Here is a 19,218-nt window from a genome sequence, read left to right on the forward strand (position 1 = left end):
ACATGAAACAAAAAGCTATAAAATTCAGCACAGACAAACTGTATTTGAATATTTTGTGAATGCTCTACTATGATAAACACAACTCTGATCCTCAGTTTCAGGTATGTATTTCTTTTCTTCATTTTTGTTTTTCCACAAAACAGTTTGTCATCAAGAGAAGGAAAATATATTTACCACTAACATCTGGGCTCCCCTCACTGAATATCTCAGGCAAATATGAAGTACAGATGAGTCTGTAGCATCTGCGGATAGAAAAAAAGTGGCCATCTTCTCGGGTTTGACTCCTGAGTGTTTGAGGTACGTTAGCCTCATATGATGGCTCAGGGAGCAATGGAAATGGTCCCAAAGAATACAGGAGCACTTTGAACATCTTGAACATTAGAAGCTGACTATGAGTATTTCTGTGGACGTTTACTGGCAGATACCTTCCACCCTCTTGATAATAAATCCAAGCAGTTTCTGTTTACTACCGAGGTATGTCTCTCTGTGTGGTAAATTATTCTAGACAGTTTATATTGCACAATAAGGCAATACGAATTCCCTTATGGTTAAAAAGGGCACCCTTCTGTCTAAATTTGAAAAATGCATTCAAATAAACTGTACGCCAATGTTTTCCAGATGCCAGAATATTGTCAGAAAATGCTTTCTGTAAGCAGAGCAGCAGAATAGAGTCAATACATCCATCCTTCTCTTCAGAAGATCCATGGGGAAAAGAAATATGTGTATCAAAATTCAGAGCCAAAAAGTAGCTCTATGGCTACTTGAATAATAAATCCACCTCAGAATTTCAGTTTCTAAAATGTTATCTATTCAGATTTTTAACTGGAAAATTGGTGTTTCTTTTCAATATATCATTATACCTTGAAATATTACACACAAAGAAATTGTAAGTGGGATTTTAAAATTAATTCTTTCAGGACTTATCAATTAAATGTATTAATTGTCATTAATTTTCAACAATTCTATTAATTGCCATTTGTTTCTTTACAATGGTACAACTATCCTGATATTTTTTAGCTATTAACTACATTAATAGAAGATCTACATGCTAAAATGTCACCACTTCGGAACAGATGGGTGATACAAATGTATCATCTCCCTCCTCTGTGGTGATACTGCAATTATTAAATACTGACTATTTTGAGGTTTCAGCTACTGGTATTTATTTTACTTATGTCCTTATTTCAGACATACGGAGACCTTCTTTAATAGCAAAATACACTAGGGCTTAAACTGGTGACAGGCAGAGCTTTGAGTAAAATAGATCATATAAACACGCTGATGAGAAGATGGCCTCCAGTGTTCAAAACTATGCATACATCACAGGACAATCTTGCAAATATTAACATTGAAGTCACTAAGAGAAAAAGCTGTATACGCTGCACTGTTTCAATCTACTTTAAACACAGAAATACAAAACCATTATAATGAACACACTTTCGATTTTCTCACAGGTGTTGAGTTGGATGCGATCTTCAGTTGGTTGAATAATAATGGTACTGAAATGATACTTGCTGTATGTTTCATCCTGGTCTTGGTGCAAATATAATTCTTCATGGCTAAACTACAGGGAAGTAGACATAGATAGTACAGGGGGGTAACTTCCACTGGAAAATTGGGTTCATTGCTCCTACAGATGTGCCTTTTCCCAGCCCTCGTTTGGGAGCTCAGTTTTTCTCTCAGTTATTTGTATAATCATCTGAAACAGTCTAATATTTCTCTGGGGGTGGCTTGTAGTGGTGTGGATGGTGTTGCTTCAGATGAGGTCCTAAACAAAAGAACAGGAAAAACGCACATATCAAGCCCTGAATATGTAATACCAACGTTTATCCATACTAAAAAGGCTTATTTTAAGGCTTTCAGTTTATAAGTGAACTGCCTGTGCTGACAACTATGCGCGTGTTCAGTCCAGACAACTTCAGTGGGACTGTGAAAGGGCAAAAAGATTCAAGCAGATGAATCTCGGACTAATTCATTATATTTTCTACTGGGCTTCGCAACACAGAGCTGTACTTTCTTCAGAAACATATAAAATGTTGGAAATGTCCATTAAAAGATTTGCACTGCTTTGGAAATACGATCAGGATCTATCCATGCTGGACTGAATGTCCCCAGAAAAATCAAATCTTGAAAGCTAAAGAATCCCACGCCTAGGTAGTACATTAAGGAGAGACCAACTTTGAATCCCAAGTGCTATAGGCATAAGCCAAAGTTCTGTGGTGCAATGAATGGCAAATGTCAGACCACAAGAACTGAGTGAAAGAAAGACTGCATTTGCTTCCATCATTGCTGATGGACAGTTGGGGAGGGGGAAGCCAAATATTTTCACACATGTTAAGTTCATGGAATGCTACCAGATAAGCATTCTCTTACAATATATATAATAATAAGTCTCTATATAATAAAGACTCTAAGGCTCAAGCAAACACTTTACATGTGGAGGACCGAAGTTTTGTAACACGTAACCACACATCAGAATGGTGTAGTGCTTACTGAGGGGTGAAAATGGAGGAAGGTCGGGTGTTCGGAACAATTTTATCGTAGCTGGCCCTTCCCCACCAGTTGTCAGCACTTGAACTTCCAAGCGGTACAGCATCGATGGCCTCAGGTTGGGCACGGTGAGTACATAATGATCCTAAAACCAGATAAATTGCATTAATTCTCAGATTATCTAGAAATCAAACATGTTTGCTCTACTCACACAAATCATGGGTTTAAACAGGTTCTGTCACTCTCAGCATGCACAAATTATTTTCTTAGAATTCTGTTAAAAGGATTTAAGGTATGCATCCCTTTGTTGAGAGCGTTTTTCTGAATTTTTTGCTTGTCATTCCCTCTGAGTAGACTTTTTTTACCATAATGTTACGGTTTCATGTGTAAGAGGTCCATACTGTTCCTCAGTGTTCTAGAAAATTGATGATGTGCTCGTCAATAAAAACAAACAAAGAAACAAAAAAAATCACTTCCTAACAACTCTTTTAACAAACATATTCATTATACAATTATTCTAGATCTGCCTGTGAATTCTACTAATTGGTAAACTAATTACTGGCAGGCCTGAGACCCCTGCTGCACCTAGCAAAAGTATGTGTGGCTACACTGATTTCACCTGATTTGTCCCAATTACACCATAAGAATTTGCCTTTGTTCTCAGTCCCATTTCTGGCATGATGGACTCACTTCTCACTGCTCCATACCTTTCATGGTCACTTACACCTGTGCAAAATTATTTCAGAATAAGTTTATAAATTCTTCCAAATGCGAATACTTCTGGCTAAAGACTAAAGGGTATCAAGGAATAAACAGTCCTGATTCATCTTATTCCAAGCTGAAAAGGCCCAGTGCCAGGAAAGGGACAGAGTGACACTGGACAGTGCAGGCACGGCATGCTCCTGCGACCAGCCGGGCTGGGCTGGCAAGGAATTTGCAGGGCAAGTTCTGGCCAGCACTATATCCAGCACCATGCAGGGAGACCTAAACAGGCTGTGGGGATAATCGATGAACTGCTGTTACTGCCAGAGCAGACAGTAAAGGGGAAAGAAGAGAGGTGGAAGGAAATGAGTAGTTTTACTGCCAAATTACTGTGTATTCTGAGATGGGGCTGCTCTTAACAGACCTTGCTGAAGCTGTCCCACCTCTTATAAAATGCTGAACATGTAGGAGAGAGAGAGGAGTGCATATATCACACTCATACACTCCGCTCATCCAGGTGCTCCTCTGGCAGCTGGGACCTGTGCATTTCAGCCCTGATTGTATAAAAATTAAATTTTTATCAGTCAGAGGCTACCAACAAGAATGAATGAATGATCCTCACTATAAAATACCCTACATTCTGGTGGTTTCTGAGAGGTAGGAGATACTGTTTCAACTCAAATCAGAGTTTTCTGCAAGTTAACCCGTTGCCATAAATAGATAGATACACATAATGATAGATAACTAAATAAAAGGAATCTTCAGGTTCCACCTGAAACCAGAGGAAAACAAAGATAAAAAAATAAAGCATATCACAATGCAAAGGAGTATTTTAAATAAAACTTCATATATTTCAGACCTAACTGGACCAAAAGCTTAAAAAAATTAATAGAAATTCTGAATATAATACATGCTCCTAAAAAAAGAGATGAAAACCAAAGTGAAAATCAACATTTCATGGTCCGTAACTTTGCTTATTATTGTGCTAAAGTGGTTGTTTACAGCCACAGAACAACCACTTCAAGGAAACCCTTGCTGAGGAGACCAAGGCTGTATCTGGACTGTGCTCCCACTTTGGACTGTAGGTTGAGCTTTGAGTGAATCACACCGAGTCTGTACTAAGCTGTAACAAAACAGCTCCGCACACTGCATGGTAGCTTGCCCCATAACTTTAGAGCATCCACAGTCAACTCTGTTGCTCTCCCCAAAACAGCACACTTTGAAACACGGGTGCCCTAGCCCTAGGGCAGACTGCTAGGAATTAAGACAGAATGGTGAGAACCTTGCCTTAGGTTTGTGGAAAATACGTTGGATGTAAGATGTGTCCAACAAAACATTTTTACATATTCTTTGACGAAACAGATGTTGTGAAAAGATTTTCAGCCAGTTCGGCTCTAGACACAACCACCTTGATCCACTTCCCTGAAAGGAATGGAAAGACTCCCAACTTTGACAGCAGACTTTGGAACAAGGCCTGCGGCTTAAGGCCCTTTGTTCACTCTGGTGGACCTGACAGCAGAGTCTGAACGAAGTGCTCTTCACCTGCCTCTGCCAGAGGAGGAACTGAAATAGCAAAGGCCATCTTAAAGTAAATAGGAGGAAGAATTAACATTGTTAATTCCCACACTTTCAATAAACAGTGAAATCTAGATGCCCTTTAAATTATTTGTCCATCGGCCAATGGTGTGTATTGGCAGAGAGGGAAGTGATTTTTATTTTTCTTAGAGCAATGAGTGACTCAAAGGAATAGAAAATTCTCTTAAATCCATTGACTTGGACACCAAATAATTAGTAAAACTATAGTAACCACCAAGTTGAACACTCTGATCATCAAAAGAAAATGAAAACTATCTTGCCACGCAGATGATTTTTTCCTCCCTTTAGGCATTTCTCAGACAATGGTTGATAATTTGACAATTGTGCACATTAAAATGTTTGATGTGTCATCAAGAAGAGTAGCTGTGCCTTGTATCTCCAGCAAGAAGGAAAAATTAAGCACTTCCTGCTCCAACTTGCCTGCAGAGCTGAGAATGCTGTGTGGCATCTTCATCACCACTGAACATTAAAAACAGGCCATGTACGCACACACTTATGAAGCCGCTACCAAAACAAAGTAACAAACAACGTACCGCTGGCAGTATCTGCGACTGTGAAATGATGCTGTTGGGTAAGCTGTTCTGCCGGCTTTCTGTGGTTACTTCTGCCCAAGTGACTTGAAACCCTGTCATGGGCTGGTGAAGGTCTGCCTTAGATATCTTCCAGGAAAAATGACCAGTGATGTTACCTTCCTGAACAATGAAAGACGCAGATAGGTTCTCGGGTTTGGCCAACACTTTGGGTAGAACTGGCACTACAAATTTGGAAAGCAAAAAGATAAGCTAAACTTCGTGAGATAATGTTCACTAATGTGCATTAAATTCCACAAATCAAGGTCAGACAGAGCTCTCTTTCTGGTGTTACCCAGGATCCTGACTGCTTTCTGGCATCGCATTTTCAGTGTTAACCAAAGCCTATTTTGATATATTCTATTGGCATGTTGGGCCAAATTCAAACTTCAGATCAAATGTTGTCAGCTGCAGGTGATAGAAAAGAAAGCTTATGGCATGTAAAGCTGTAAATGCCTCATTCACAGGCAGTCACCATCCTGCTCTTCTGTATTACAGAATACCTGAGCTCTGATTTTCAGTTTTGGGACCACAAGAAAACCCACAAGATAGCACAGAACTCCATGATGCAGGCAAAAAGTAAAATTCGTGCTCTAGAATCGTAGTACAGGTTAACTGGGGCACTCTGATTAAGGGAAACTTATGCCTGAGTTGCAGTTGCCCAGGAAGGCTGTAATACTGGAAACTGTCAGGAGGGGTGGTGAGGAAATGGCAATGGTAGCCAGCAGGGCTCTGAGGTGACCCATGGAACACGGGAGTACCCTTGGGGACAGCAGGGACTCAAAGTGAGAGGGCCACCCTCTAATTGAAGAGAAAGGTTTCCAGACTTGGCTGTGCAAAGCCATGGCTGATCTGACCTAGTGCTGGCAACAGTCCTGCTTCAAGCAGGCAGCAGGACTAGCTGACCCCTGAGGTCCTTTCCAACCACATCTCCATAATTCTGTGACTTTCCGTAACCCTCTAACTGTACCTACTGTGGCAGGGCTATAAAAGGTACAAGTGCCTTCGTTATTTGAAAGCAGAATTAACCTAAATAAAACCAAACTGAAAAAGCAGTTTGCATCAGTAGCGAAACATTCAAAAGATGGGTCATACCAGCATAATTATGTTTATAGTTATCAGCCATCATTATAATAAATATAACTGGGAAACTTCCTCCTTACAAAAATAAAAAAACTGTGTAATAACAAATGTGACCATGTGTTTAGCAACAGGCCACTAAAATTATCACTTAACTGACAAAATGGTAATATACTAGCCAAAATCTATACTGCTCTATATTTTAGTTGATTTTTCACATAAGCATTAGTCATATTATTATTTGTTCTGAATCTTTTATTTCCCATTTTAAAATTGCTTTTAAAGACTTTTTTTTTTTTTTTTTTTTTTTGGTGATTATAAATGCATTTGAAACTATTTGGCTCCAGATCATGCCTTACCTCCTTCAGCGGGACAATTAATGTGCTTGTTGTTTTTTTCTTTAAATGCAGAGCAAGGTGGGGTAACAAAGAAAATACTCTCAGCCTTAAAACGACCTTTAGATTTTGCAGGCAAAACAGTTACTTTATATTTGCATGAAAATGACAAGTCCTTCAGAATCATGTAGTTTTCCTACAACAAGAAAAACAGAAAGATCACATGCTGCAAATAGATCTCTAGAAAAAAGAAACTGAAAAATAAGGTTGGCAGAAGATGAAAAGTTTTCTCCAATAAAATATTTTCCTGATGTGCTTAACAGATGCCAACATGGCTTTTACTCAGAGAACAAAGCAAACATTGCCTATGTTATGATTATTTTCAGTAGTAAAATATATTAGCATGGTATTTGGATATGTCCTTCAATTCTGCACAGTTGCTTCGCCACGCTGCATCAAAGCAACTGGCTTCTAACATTTAGAACAGTCTCTCTGACATGATGGCAGTGGGAGTAGCAATGTGAGGATGTAAATGCTAATCGAATTAAATAAATGTAAGAAAGCTGAGTTAAGCTGCTGTAAATGACAGGCTTCATCCACATTTAACTTTTTAAAAGTGCATTCAAAGTCCAGCATGGCATTAGGGATCCATTTTTTTCTGCTTTAGTACATTAACTACTTCTACCTTCTTATCAGGGAGAAAAGCTCCGCAGCTGAACTACAAAGCACAAGTGTCTGTTTAAAGACAATGACTGGAGAAGCAAACTTTACACAAAGTGTAAGCGTCCTGCTAAATTCTTATGGCTGTCTAAGGTACTTTGAAAATCACAGCCTGAAAGCTTTAGCACAAATCATTTATGAGAGAAAAATGTTTGGATTTTTTTTTTTCTGTGAAGATGTCCAACAGTGCCTTACTGGCTAAGGTCAAAAGTCTTTCACTGCCTTTTAGATCTTTATTTCCCTTCAGAAACACTAATTTCCAATGGTCTTCTGCACAACTTCCCCTTTTTTCTAATCCCAAATTGGATTAGTCTAACCTTTTCTTGGAAGGTCATTTTTGACGGGACATAGAGATTGGACTGAGAACAGACTTGACTCCCCACCTTCCACCTGCCAGGAGAGTGCTCTAACAGGCTAGATGCCTCCTTGAAATTGTGACAGGACTGCTTTTTATTTATTGTGACAGGGCCTAAATGCTCAACACTGGAAATTTAAGGCCTTCATCCACCTTGATCTATCATATCCAGTACCAAATCTTTTGTAGCATCCACCTTCTTCTGTTTGCTTGTAATTATTTTATTCCTCAAAAGAAACACAGAGTTTCCCAAAGCAGACTGCACCAATTACCGTAATATGATTGAGAAGACATAAATGAACCAATCCCACAATGCATTTGGGCAGATGTACAAAGAGTCTTTCCTGACCTCTAGTGGAAATAAACTTCATAAATGTTACCCTTCACCTGTCTTCAATGTGCATAACTTGAAATATTGGGACTGATCATAACATTATGTCACAATCATTTTTTCAATCCACCTCTAATATTTGCTTTGCTGACCCCATGTAGCAGTAAATCTCACAAGCTAACATCCTTCTGTATGAGAAGTGATGTCTTTTGATTTACTCTACTTTTACATGCCATTAACTCCACTGAATTGATCCAGTAATATAGGTCAGGTTAAGAAGGAAAGGTGACTTGTGATTTCTTCCATTCTCCATAACCCACTAAATCAATTCTGATGCACCAATCACATTACTGTGTTGTTCAAATAATGTGTTACAGAGACGGATAACACTAGATTGCCAACAAATCGAGTACGAAGAACTGCCACTGCAATATATATTTGGGCTGACATGTACTTACATAGAGCTTTTCTCCTTATCTGATATCTGTCTGACTTCCAGACAATCATTTTTCACCTACAGTCCTTTTTTCTTATTCTGTTATTCTCCTCAGGGTTGTGAAACCCACTTGCATATCTAAAAGAAAACCTTTTTTTTTTTTTTTTTACTGGTCAGTATTTGTACTGTGCTAGAGTCCTACAGTACTAATTGTAGGTAAAGCTCCATGTTCTATATGCCATAGGAACATATAAGCACTTAGTTAAGACGTTTGTTTGCCTGCTCTTGTTTTCTGAATAACACTGACGAAAAAACAGTATTTTAGCCTAGTGTGGATTTAAAAAAAAAAAACAAAACCACAAACCAAAATTCAAAACAGTCCAGATGCATCATTTTTATCTTTTGCCAGAGGAACATAAAAAAGAAACATTCTTACTTATGTATGAAACATGGTACAAAGCATACTGTGTTATTACAGAACCATCCTTTTTCTTGCTGCTTAGAAGCTATTCAGAGTCAAGCAGAAGGCTGAATGGAGACTTACATAAGTCAGCTCAGTTACTTTCCCAAGGCCTTTGGTGTCATTGTGTGCACAGGACTCCAATAACCAGTGGACTTGGAACTGATTCATGCTGATATCTAAATGATATAAAAAGAGAGGAAAAGACACATATTATAGATATGCTTTCACCATTGCAACTCTTCTGGCTTCTCTGGATAAAAATAGGAGTTTTAAGTATTGTAGAGCTGGTAGTTCCTCACTTGTTCCTAAGGATCCTTTGATAGAATGGTGAAAATATACACTTATGTGATTTAAACCTTGTATCAGCTTATTCAAAAATAGTGAACTGGCATTTTCAGATATGTAAGCATATACTGCTTACATTTTTTAAGAAATCAAGCATTTAAATAGAGCATTAAAAAAAAATCTCAGTGCTGCTACTTCTAAACATTCTGCAACTGATGGAAATTACTTTCCGTCAACTGCCTGAGACTGTTTATATTGTCAGAGCATTGCAATACTGCTGCCTGGCACTGCTTGAGAAATCTGTGCCTGAAGATAGTGAAAATGTTTGTAAATCCCTGAGCTTTCTCCTTTCAGAATATATCATAAGACCTGTTCAGTATCTGTCCAAATAAAATTCTAGTCTTGACTCTTAGGAGTAATACCAAAGGCTTGAGTTTGCTCCCATTTAAATCAATGACAAAAATTGCTGCAGTATCAATTGTAGAAGTATTCGACCAATTTCCAGCTCTTCTAACTTCTTGTCTAATACTGACTGCATAAGGAAGCAAAACAAAGGGCAACAAAAAATTAGACAAAAGAAAAACTCATCAGGTAGTGAAATACATCCTGTCATGTTTCTGGATTTAGTTCTCCTCTGTCTTTATACAGGGATGCAAAATTATGTTTGTTATTACTAATTAGCTTGGTATAACATAATGCCTGCTTGTGCATTTCAGGAGGAAAACAAATATCTTTGATGCCTTAAGGGCTAATCTGGCATTAGACTGCTATGAGCAGTTTGGATGCAGAAGGGAAGGATTGCAAACTACAGAGAAAATAAGTAGTGTCTGAAACCAGCTCAAATAGTATTCTGGTAAAAAGACTGATTAGAAGCTCCTTGAAATAGATTTTTGCAGCAGCTATCTTCATAACAACATGTATGCTAACCGTTTGTGTGATTTATTTGGAAACATAGTATTTTTTTCCAAAAAGAAATCCATAAAGAAATAACTTACTGCCTTGTGATTGTTCCCTCTCATTTAAAAATAAAGAAAGAAATGGATGTGCTTTCACTTGCTGCTTAGTTGCTGGGCTTTCTTTCTCACTCGATGTGCCTATTGGATGAAGACTCAAACTCACAGTGCATTTATAAGTGGGTTTCATCTGCTTTCACCTCTTCCAGTTCACTCAGTTACTGCCTATCACCTGCTTCTGTCCCTCTCCTGGGACAAACAAACAAAACACCTAGCTTCTTGTGACCTGAAAACTTTGTGCTGCTATATTAATCATGCTATATTAATGATGTACACTCTGTGCCAATTAACTACAGCGAGTCTGTTATTGACTATATATTATCTGATAATCACAACTTATTATTTTAAACTATCTCCATGTAAGGTGGACTGCTCTTTGTAACGCTACAAAATGGCTATTTTCGCTTATAGTAGCTTTTGCTTGCAATCCATGAATAAATCACTCTCTCTTGGGTAGAGATTACCCAAGCCAACTAAGCCTTGCCATTATCCAGCCATCAAGAACTGCATAAGACACATGCCTCAGGTAGGTCACTGAATATCACCACATGGACACCTGGGGAATGATAAATCCCACAGCATCAAGACCTTACAACAGCTCAGCATCCAGATATATCAGTGTAGAGCCTCTATTCAGGAATGTAATTAAACAGGCTGTAACCCAAGATATTTGGTATTTCCACCTCCTGGCACAGCAGAAATCTGTTTGGATTTTAGTGCAGTTCCACCTCCATTCCTTATGTGAGCTTCTGTTCTCAGGCAGTTCTTTTCCTCCTTCCTACTTCTCTCCTGCATTAGCAAACCCTTAGTAACCCATTCACAAACAGCCATGGTTTCTGACAACCTCTCTATTTGAGCTAGAAAATCAGAAAGAGGTTAAAAAAAAATGTTATTTCAGTTCCTATCAACTTGGAATGTAAATGTAGGATGAAGTTTTCTAATAAACGTAAATTCATATTTTTTTTACTTATACAAAATGAACAAATGAATCTTATATTTGATAGTGCTCACATCTTTTGAATTGAAAAGACAGGGTTTTCTTTCTTTTCAGTGAGTATGTAATTAAAAGTTATATCAAAAAGGGTTTTGCATACATATATACAAGTATACATCAACTGTTACAAACTGGAACGCATCATGACAGCACCAGCTAAGTTTATCCAAAAGATTTCATTAGAACTTTCCTTCTTGACTCCCCCAAACTCTTATTTTCAAGACCAAAACTTCTTAATTCTGATCTTCACCTTTGTAACTGTTATTATCTAACAGATTTGAACATAAGCATGTTAATCACTTTTTGTTAAAAAAAAGAATGTAAAAACAATTGCCAACAACAAAAACAGTGTTCTCTTTTTAAAAAATCTAACTTGTCAGAGACTAAAGACTGTGTAATTTGGTTTGTAAAACTGAAATATATTAGAGAATCAAGGAAAGTTGGGACATTTGGTGATTAAATAAAGCTAGAAGCATGAAAAACTCAAAGTGTATGTGCACGTGTGAAGTATGCGTATTACATAACAAGACTGGTTTAGAAATGATCTTTTAATTTTTTAAAAGCAAAAGGAGACAAGATGTACGGAATGATCTAAAAAGGCACATGAGAGACTTCCAAAAAAAATGATGAAACTATGCATGTGTTTTACAAAGTTGCTCATCAAGCAAACAGCTCTAGAGTTTTGCTTTTATGCAACATTATACCTCCGATTTTTTGTTTACAGCACATGCAAAAGAAAAGCCTCTCCCAGACTCCCTTTCAGCAATATACGCTCTCCTTGTGAGATCACTACTAAAATTTTATTTAGACTTTTGTTTTCAACTGTCTATTACAAACTCAGTGGTAGGTACTGGACAAACCATTCAAGCTGCAGTCTAGCTGAATGTCAGCCACCACCAAAGCTAACGGTTCTGAATTAAGCGCAGCTAAGGTCAAACATTGTAACCCACAGCCACATCTTTTTCTGAAAAGTCATTTGAGTAGGTAATATTAATGGAATATCCAGTATCTGATTTTGACCAGTTTTATCAGAAAGCTCTGCTATCCCTTCTAGAATAGGTACATAACACTGAAAGAAACTGCCAGACTCCTTCAGTCTGGTTCTATATTTCAGATGCCACAGTATAAAGACTTTTGTGATTATAATCAATCTCCTTCTTAATAGTTTGGTGTTTTCTTGATTCTGTACTTCCAATTAGGAGTCTTTATAAAGCTTTATAAGGTCACTGTTTTCATGGTTAGTATACCATTTGACACTTAAAAGACTGATGCTTGCACAAACAGCAAGCACACATGTTTCCCAGAACTCAAAATATTTGTATAGAAACACTGAACTTGGAGGACATACTAAGTGCTAGCACTCGTTTGAGCAGCTCTAAGCTTGTGAAATTAGTCAACAGAATAGTCACTTAAGGAAGAACTCTTTAAAGGACTGTTAAATCAGACAGCTTATTCAAACAACTACTTTTATTTTCAAGTTTCTTTAAATAAAAAGAATAAATAATTTTAAAAAGCAAACCAGGAAAATTACTTTAAAAATCTCTTAAAGTTACTGACACGGAAATGACCTCCAGCTGCCCAAGCTAAAGATTTTTAGATCTTTCAGACAGTTGCACATAAGTAATCTTTTCAAATACACTAACAGCTAAAGTTAATTATTTTGGTTGTGATTTTTAAAGTAAATATTCTGAAGTATAAAATGAGTTCCTAGACTTAAGAAAACGTTCCTATACATACACCACATGCTTAGCTCTTTTGCTGAACAAGAGTATGAAGCTAACTTTGTGAGACAGAAGTCTTAAACCTCTAACTAGAAATTCATTGATCAGGGGATGCTCCAAAGATACCTGTTTTGATTGCCTCCTTCTTATGTTTCACCCCAAACTGCCTTTAATTCCACATGAGTGTGTCCACAAAGCTGTATCTCTGGCAATTGTGCTTAGGAAGATGTTCTTTGCCAGATTTATCTTCTTTCTTCCCCTCCCCAATTTAAACACTTTAGTACCATTTTAATAAAAAAAAAAAATTATATGGATTTCAGATTTTTTGGGGCGGGGGGTCGGGAAATACACATTTATTCTGTAGCTTCAAGCTGTAAATGCAGCTCAAAATCCACGTTTGCCAGTTTGAAAAGTTCAGGTTCACATGCACAATCAGATTGAAAAGTTTTGCTTAAAATACTGCAACATATCTTAAGCCACGGCTGCACAATGGTTAACAGGAATACCCTAAGGCCTACATTCTACACTTGCTAAATCTCATAATCCCCCCCACAGAATTTGAAGCTCTGAAACCCATTCAGAAGAATCACCCAACACAATGCCAGGTAACTCTGCAACTTCTCCTAGCTGGAATTTCTGGTTTAAATGGTTCTACAGTTTATTGAAAATAAACTAAATAAAAAAGCGATCTCTTTTCCTCATCTTTGCCAACATTTTCCACACTTCTGTTCCACTGTACGTTTCCATTACTGTCAGCCACAGGAATAATTTCACTTCATGTGGTTTCTTTTCTTCTACCATGTTACTGCAGTCGGCTCCTTTGCCTCAAATACTTTTTTTCTGCTTTATATTATATTTATTGTTGCAGAAGGGTGCCAACTTGACAATCATGAGGAACCGAAGTCTGCTTTGTAGCTAGAAAGGTGGCATAGCATGGGCAGGAACAGCAATGACATTTGTTCACACAGCCCAACGCCACCAATATGACAATAACCTACTGTCACTCCAGGAGACCAGGTAAACAGATTTCAGAGGTAAGTATTTCTTTCTATTCCTGTGATCCACAGCAAGAAAATTGTTTTGGGAACCGGGGATAGTTCTGCCGCTGGTTTGCCAGAGGTCTTTAGGCAAAGCACTTCACTTCATGGCTCCTTACCTCTGTCCCACCCCTGTCAAGTGGTGACAGTGACAATGGTCTCTGCTGTAAAAGTATTTCAGCTCTAGAGTTGTATATTATTCTCTCTGATGGGTGGTTGTTGGATGATGAGTCTCTACAATTTGGTATAAAAATGCCAATTAATGCCAGCTGTGACAGAACTATTATGCAGCCAACCAAATTACAAAAACTTATTAGAAAGAAAAATCGAATGGGATTTGCTGGAAAACAAGATTTCAGGGCAGACATGTTCAACAACAGCAGCTCAAATTATGGTTTAATTACAATAAAAATGTCTGGCATCAATAAACAGTGTAACATCAAGCTGATTTCTGTATTGTGACAGGTTTTCAAGTAATTAACAAGCAGTGTCTGACAGATTTTCCCACTAGAATAAAATATGGTAAAAAAGTAAAGATTATAAAATAAGACATACTTATACGAAAAATTTTACCCGTCAGCATAAAAGTATGAATTTAATATAAATAACAAACAAATGTCACATGAGTATTTCAGTAAAAGAGAAAAATGGTGCTCTGTATTTTTTGTCAAGTTACCTTGGCAAATTGACTCCCTCCAAAATATATATATTTATATATAATTAATATGCTAATTTACGTCAAAAGGAGTTGTCATCAAAGTCTGGAAGATAATTAGCCATATGCAAACCTGCTGTCTTCACTCAAACCTAACCTTTCTTCAAACAGAATGCTATAAGGAGACTGAAATTTCTGTGAAGCTATCCAGTAAGAAAATTACTGAAAGAATTTGTTCTGCATACAGCTAAACGTTTGGATTTATTATATATTGTTAAATCGGATATTTCATACAGCAAACTGCAATGAATATTTGTGACTGGCCACATGGTTTTTATTTTCTTTCTTATACTGGCGGGTTGATCTTACAAGCTTCTGAGCACTCTGGCCCTGATTCAACAAAGCACTTAAGCATATGAACAGTCGTGTTCATATGTAACTTCAACAGTTGAGTAGCTAATGGATCAGGCCAGAAAGTTGAGTACCCACCAAGATCAAGACACTAATGACCATACAAACTATCGTTAAAAGACAGTCTTGAACCTGCCTTTGATTGTGTTAGAGTAACAGGAAGAAGGAAATATAGCAAAATTAGGTAATTTCCTTTCTGGATCTTGTGTCTTGCAGCATTACTGCTCTGAAAATAGGCTATAGCAAGGGATAAAGATTTTATATTTAATATCACTGCACATGGCACAAGCCACTCAGGGCACATGAAGAGCATGCCTCAGTATCTACAAGCCTGATTAATTGTTTCTACGGCAAAGTTATAGTACGATTTTTGGGGAGCTCTGTATAAATCCTGTGTGAAACAACACACCATCCAGGACCAAAATTATTTATCTCACTGTATTGAATGGTGAAGCTGTGCTACGGTGAATGTAAAAGTAACAATGGTAAATGGTGAAATTTATGATGCCTTGCATAAAGAAAAACATATTATCACCCCTGAAGTGCCCAAAGATGCGTACAAGTCAACAGCTTCCTGAAGAAATGTTCCTGCCCTATCTTCTCCCAGTATGCAACCCCTGATACACCTTTGTAACTGCAGATCTAATATAACACAGCACTGCTTCCAACCCACCATCGTGGCAGAAGGGTGACCAGCAGTGTTTGCTCTGCAGCATAACCTGACTCTATTTCCACACCAAGAACTATTATGCAATTAGTTGAGACAGAATATAATGAAGTGTCTTCTGCTCTTTCAGGCTTGCGTTCATCAATAGCCACAATTTTTCTCCATGTCAACAGAGAGTTCTACAATATGCAAGTTTCCATAAACACTTTTTCTGCTAAAACTCAGTGGCTGGAGAGGTCCTGAAAAATATGCAGAGAAGGCTTAAATATGGGCAAAATCCAGGTGAATAAAAGAAGCAGTGTTATTTACTACTAGTTGCTTCAGTTCTGAAGACACAATTAGTATAAAGGATCCACATGGTATTTAATGCATTGTAATAACAGCATGACCGAAGAACAGTTTGGGAAGGAATACTTCAGTGTACTGCAGAGAAGTAAAACATGATCTCAGTCAGTACTTGATCTTAACATTTATTTCTTCACATATTGGTTCATGAGCCATCCTATGCTTCTCTGGATCATGGCGTTTCTTGCCAACATTTGAAATCTGAAGCTAATGATAGGACAAGAAATAATGATAGAATAACAAGTGTTGTTTTACCTATGGCAGTTTAGCAAATACAAAGTGAGTTACCTGTCTTAAGATACAAAGGTAAACACGATTTACCTTCAAGTAATGCTAAAATGCTGTGTTGATGTGCTAATGCATTGTGAGCCTCTCTGCACTCCCCTTTTCCCTGTAAAAACTATCTTGTTGATGTGTTCTGTCTCAGGCATTTTAGGTAAGTTCTCTTAAAAAAATGAAATTAAAACAGCTCTGGCTCTTCAGCTGCATGTGCATTGATTCACACGGTGGTATAAAGAAAGTCCAAAGTCTCAAATATTTGGTTATGAAATTCATGGTATTCATGACACCTCTGAGAAAAAGAACTTTTTAATAATCACCTATTCAGTATGATTAAAATAAACTCCCGAACCCTCAGTTGACATTTAAACTTCATTCAATAAACACTTACTAACAAGGAAAACTATACTATTTCCTGCTCTTACACGGAATATAAGCAGTATCATTTAAAACACAAAGATTTTGTTTCTCACATTATGCCATTTAAAACAAACTTTCTTTCTATAGAACACATTTTTTGTATAATACAACAATAAGCCTTTCCAAAAATGTTATTAACAATTACTGTGTAGGCCTGAGACACAGTATTGAGCCCATATCTAGATCTCAGAATCCTCAAGGTTTAAAGGTGTTTATATTGAGGGATTTAAGTTTGGGAACATCTCTAAACTGGATTACCTCTACCCTCACTCCTTTTCCCACACACAACATCCTATACAACAGTATCTCATTCTGGTTTTCTATTACAAGGAAATTTGCCTCTTGTAAACTCCAAGGCTCACAATAGCTGCTTGTAGCCTGAATAGAAGCTTCCTACATTACTTCCTCATAGCCACGTTTTCAAAGGCATCTAAGCATCCAAAAACTGAATTTAATGAAAAAGAAAAAAAGCCAAAGAAGTCCAAGGGTTGCTATTATATATCTATTGAAAACGTCACTATGTACTCATTAACTTTAGCTTTCAGTGTGGCTTTGACAAATATGGACATTAATTTAGGTGGGAAGACTATATTGAAGGTAGTTAATCTATGAATCCTTCCCAATTCCAGGGTCAAGGTGTAGACCCATCTTACCCCTAACTCCACAGTCGCAGGGGATGCAGAGATAATGCACCTGCTACTTCCTTCTCTCTCATACCCTATGCACAAGCCATACAGGTGGGTTTGCATGCATTGCTCCATCAAGTTCCAAAACTAGACTTTCATGGTATGCATCATGGCATGCCATATCAGAATGTTGCTTTGCTGAACTGTTATTCATAAAGTTAATAGCATTAATACGCAGTTTCTAAATCTGCAATTTAAGACTGCTGACTATATGAGAAAAAGAACAGAGCAAAACCAGGTTAAATATCTATAAAATCACATGCATACAGACAGGGTGAACAGAGCTTGACTTTTCCGTGTCTCAAATACAAGAATGAACATTCAAATGTAGCTAGAAGAAGTGGCTTCAAAACAAATTTAAAAATGTGGTTCTTCACAGAACAGACACTCAGAACTCTGGAACTCCATAACTCAGGATTTTTCAGGTGCCCAAAACCTATGTGACCCTGGTGGGACACTGGATATTATCATGGAAGAGAAATGCACCAAAAGTGAATAATTACAATGAAATCACATTGGGCTCAGGAAATCCCATGAACTAGAAGTTGTCTGAAGCTGGGACCACAATCTGCAGAACTATCATTACATGCTTGCCCTATTCTTATGTTTCTTTGGATTTGGTTTTAGTCACTGACAACAACAGAATACCTGTTGGGATGGACCTTTGGTCTAGACTACTATGGATCTTTTTACATTCAGTTTATGGTCAGAGGAGTAAAAGCAACTGGTGTTTAAGAACACATTATCATCAGCTGCATAATGTGACATCTTTAAATTTGTAATATAATTTCAGTGTCAGATACCATTTTTTGGTTCCCTCCAACTCTTAACTACTTATTCAAATAACCCAGTTTCCTTCCTTGTTTGTAGTGTTTATGCAACTGGTTTTATGGCCACCTTATAAACTGGGTTAATTAAACAATACAGGTTAAAAAAAGGCATGTGAAGGAAAATTGACCCAATTTACAAGAGGGCATTCCTTAGTTTAAACCACCATGAGCCTGAGCATGATGACTTGCTGCTGATAGTTCAACCTTCCCTGGATCATACACTAAATATTTCACTTCAGAACTGAGGCAGGCTAAGAGAACACTCGCGAGCATTTATTACCCAACAGCTGATGAAAGGTATTTTACTAAACTGCAGTACCTCAGTATTTTTTACTCACAGTAGGAACAGTAGGATCACTCCAGGTATGATAGCGTAAGGATATAAGACATAGCTTTGACTGAATGTAGCCTAGTGATACAGTTTGGGGAAAGGAGGGAAAGAATTGGATGGCAAAAAGCTTGCCATTTTATCTCTCAGTTATTCAGATTGTCTAACAACAGACATTGCCATTGATAGTCTTGGTGACACTGTATATATATATATGCATATATATAAATGTCTGTTGTTAAAAGACATTACACAACTTTATAGGTTGTGGTAACACTCAAGAAGTAAAAAGAAATGTAGAAAACTGCACATTGGGTAGATAGATATTTTTGAAGGAACATAAAGATGTTGGGTTTGAAAACATATTTTTTCACGAAGAATTAAAAATCTGGTAAGGGTTTATTTATTAGTTGGCCAGTTTATTTTTTCAATGCCTTGAAGTGAGTTAAGTCTTGATAAATGATTTTGCA

At 37.4% G+C, this 19,218-nt stretch overlaps 1 protein-coding gene across 2 annotated transcripts in view; it reads right to left on the reverse strand.

Annotated features, from left to right (window-relative positions):
- Window positions 1-1,709: 1,709 nt before the first annotated feature.
- The window catches only part of ANOS1 (anosmin 1), a 142,581-nt gene continuing 125,072 nt past the window's right edge, over window positions 1,710-19,218 (reverse strand). For both annotated transcript variants that reach the window (XM_086481938.1, XM_086481870.1), the window contains 5 exons: window positions 9,159-9,253; window positions 6,797-6,968; window positions 5,322-5,542; window positions 2,494-2,635; window positions 1,710-1,768 (listed from right to left, as the gene is read on the reverse strand). In XM_086481938.1, coding sequence (XP_086338064.1) covers window positions 1,710-1,768; window positions 2,494-2,635; window positions 5,322-5,542; window positions 6,797-6,968; window positions 9,159-9,253 — 689 coding nt within the window. The remainder of the gene's footprint in view (window positions 1,769-2,493; window positions 2,636-5,321; window positions 5,543-6,796; window positions 6,969-9,158; window positions 9,254-19,218) is intronic.

This window comes from Leptosomus discolor, chromosome 1 (assembly GCF_034619465.1).
Source record: "Leptosomus discolor isolate bLepDis1 chromosome 1, bLepDis1.hap2, whole genome shotgun sequence".
Lineage (NCBI taxonomy): Eukaryota > Metazoa > Chordata > Aves > Leptosomiformes > Leptosomidae > Leptosomus > Leptosomus discolor.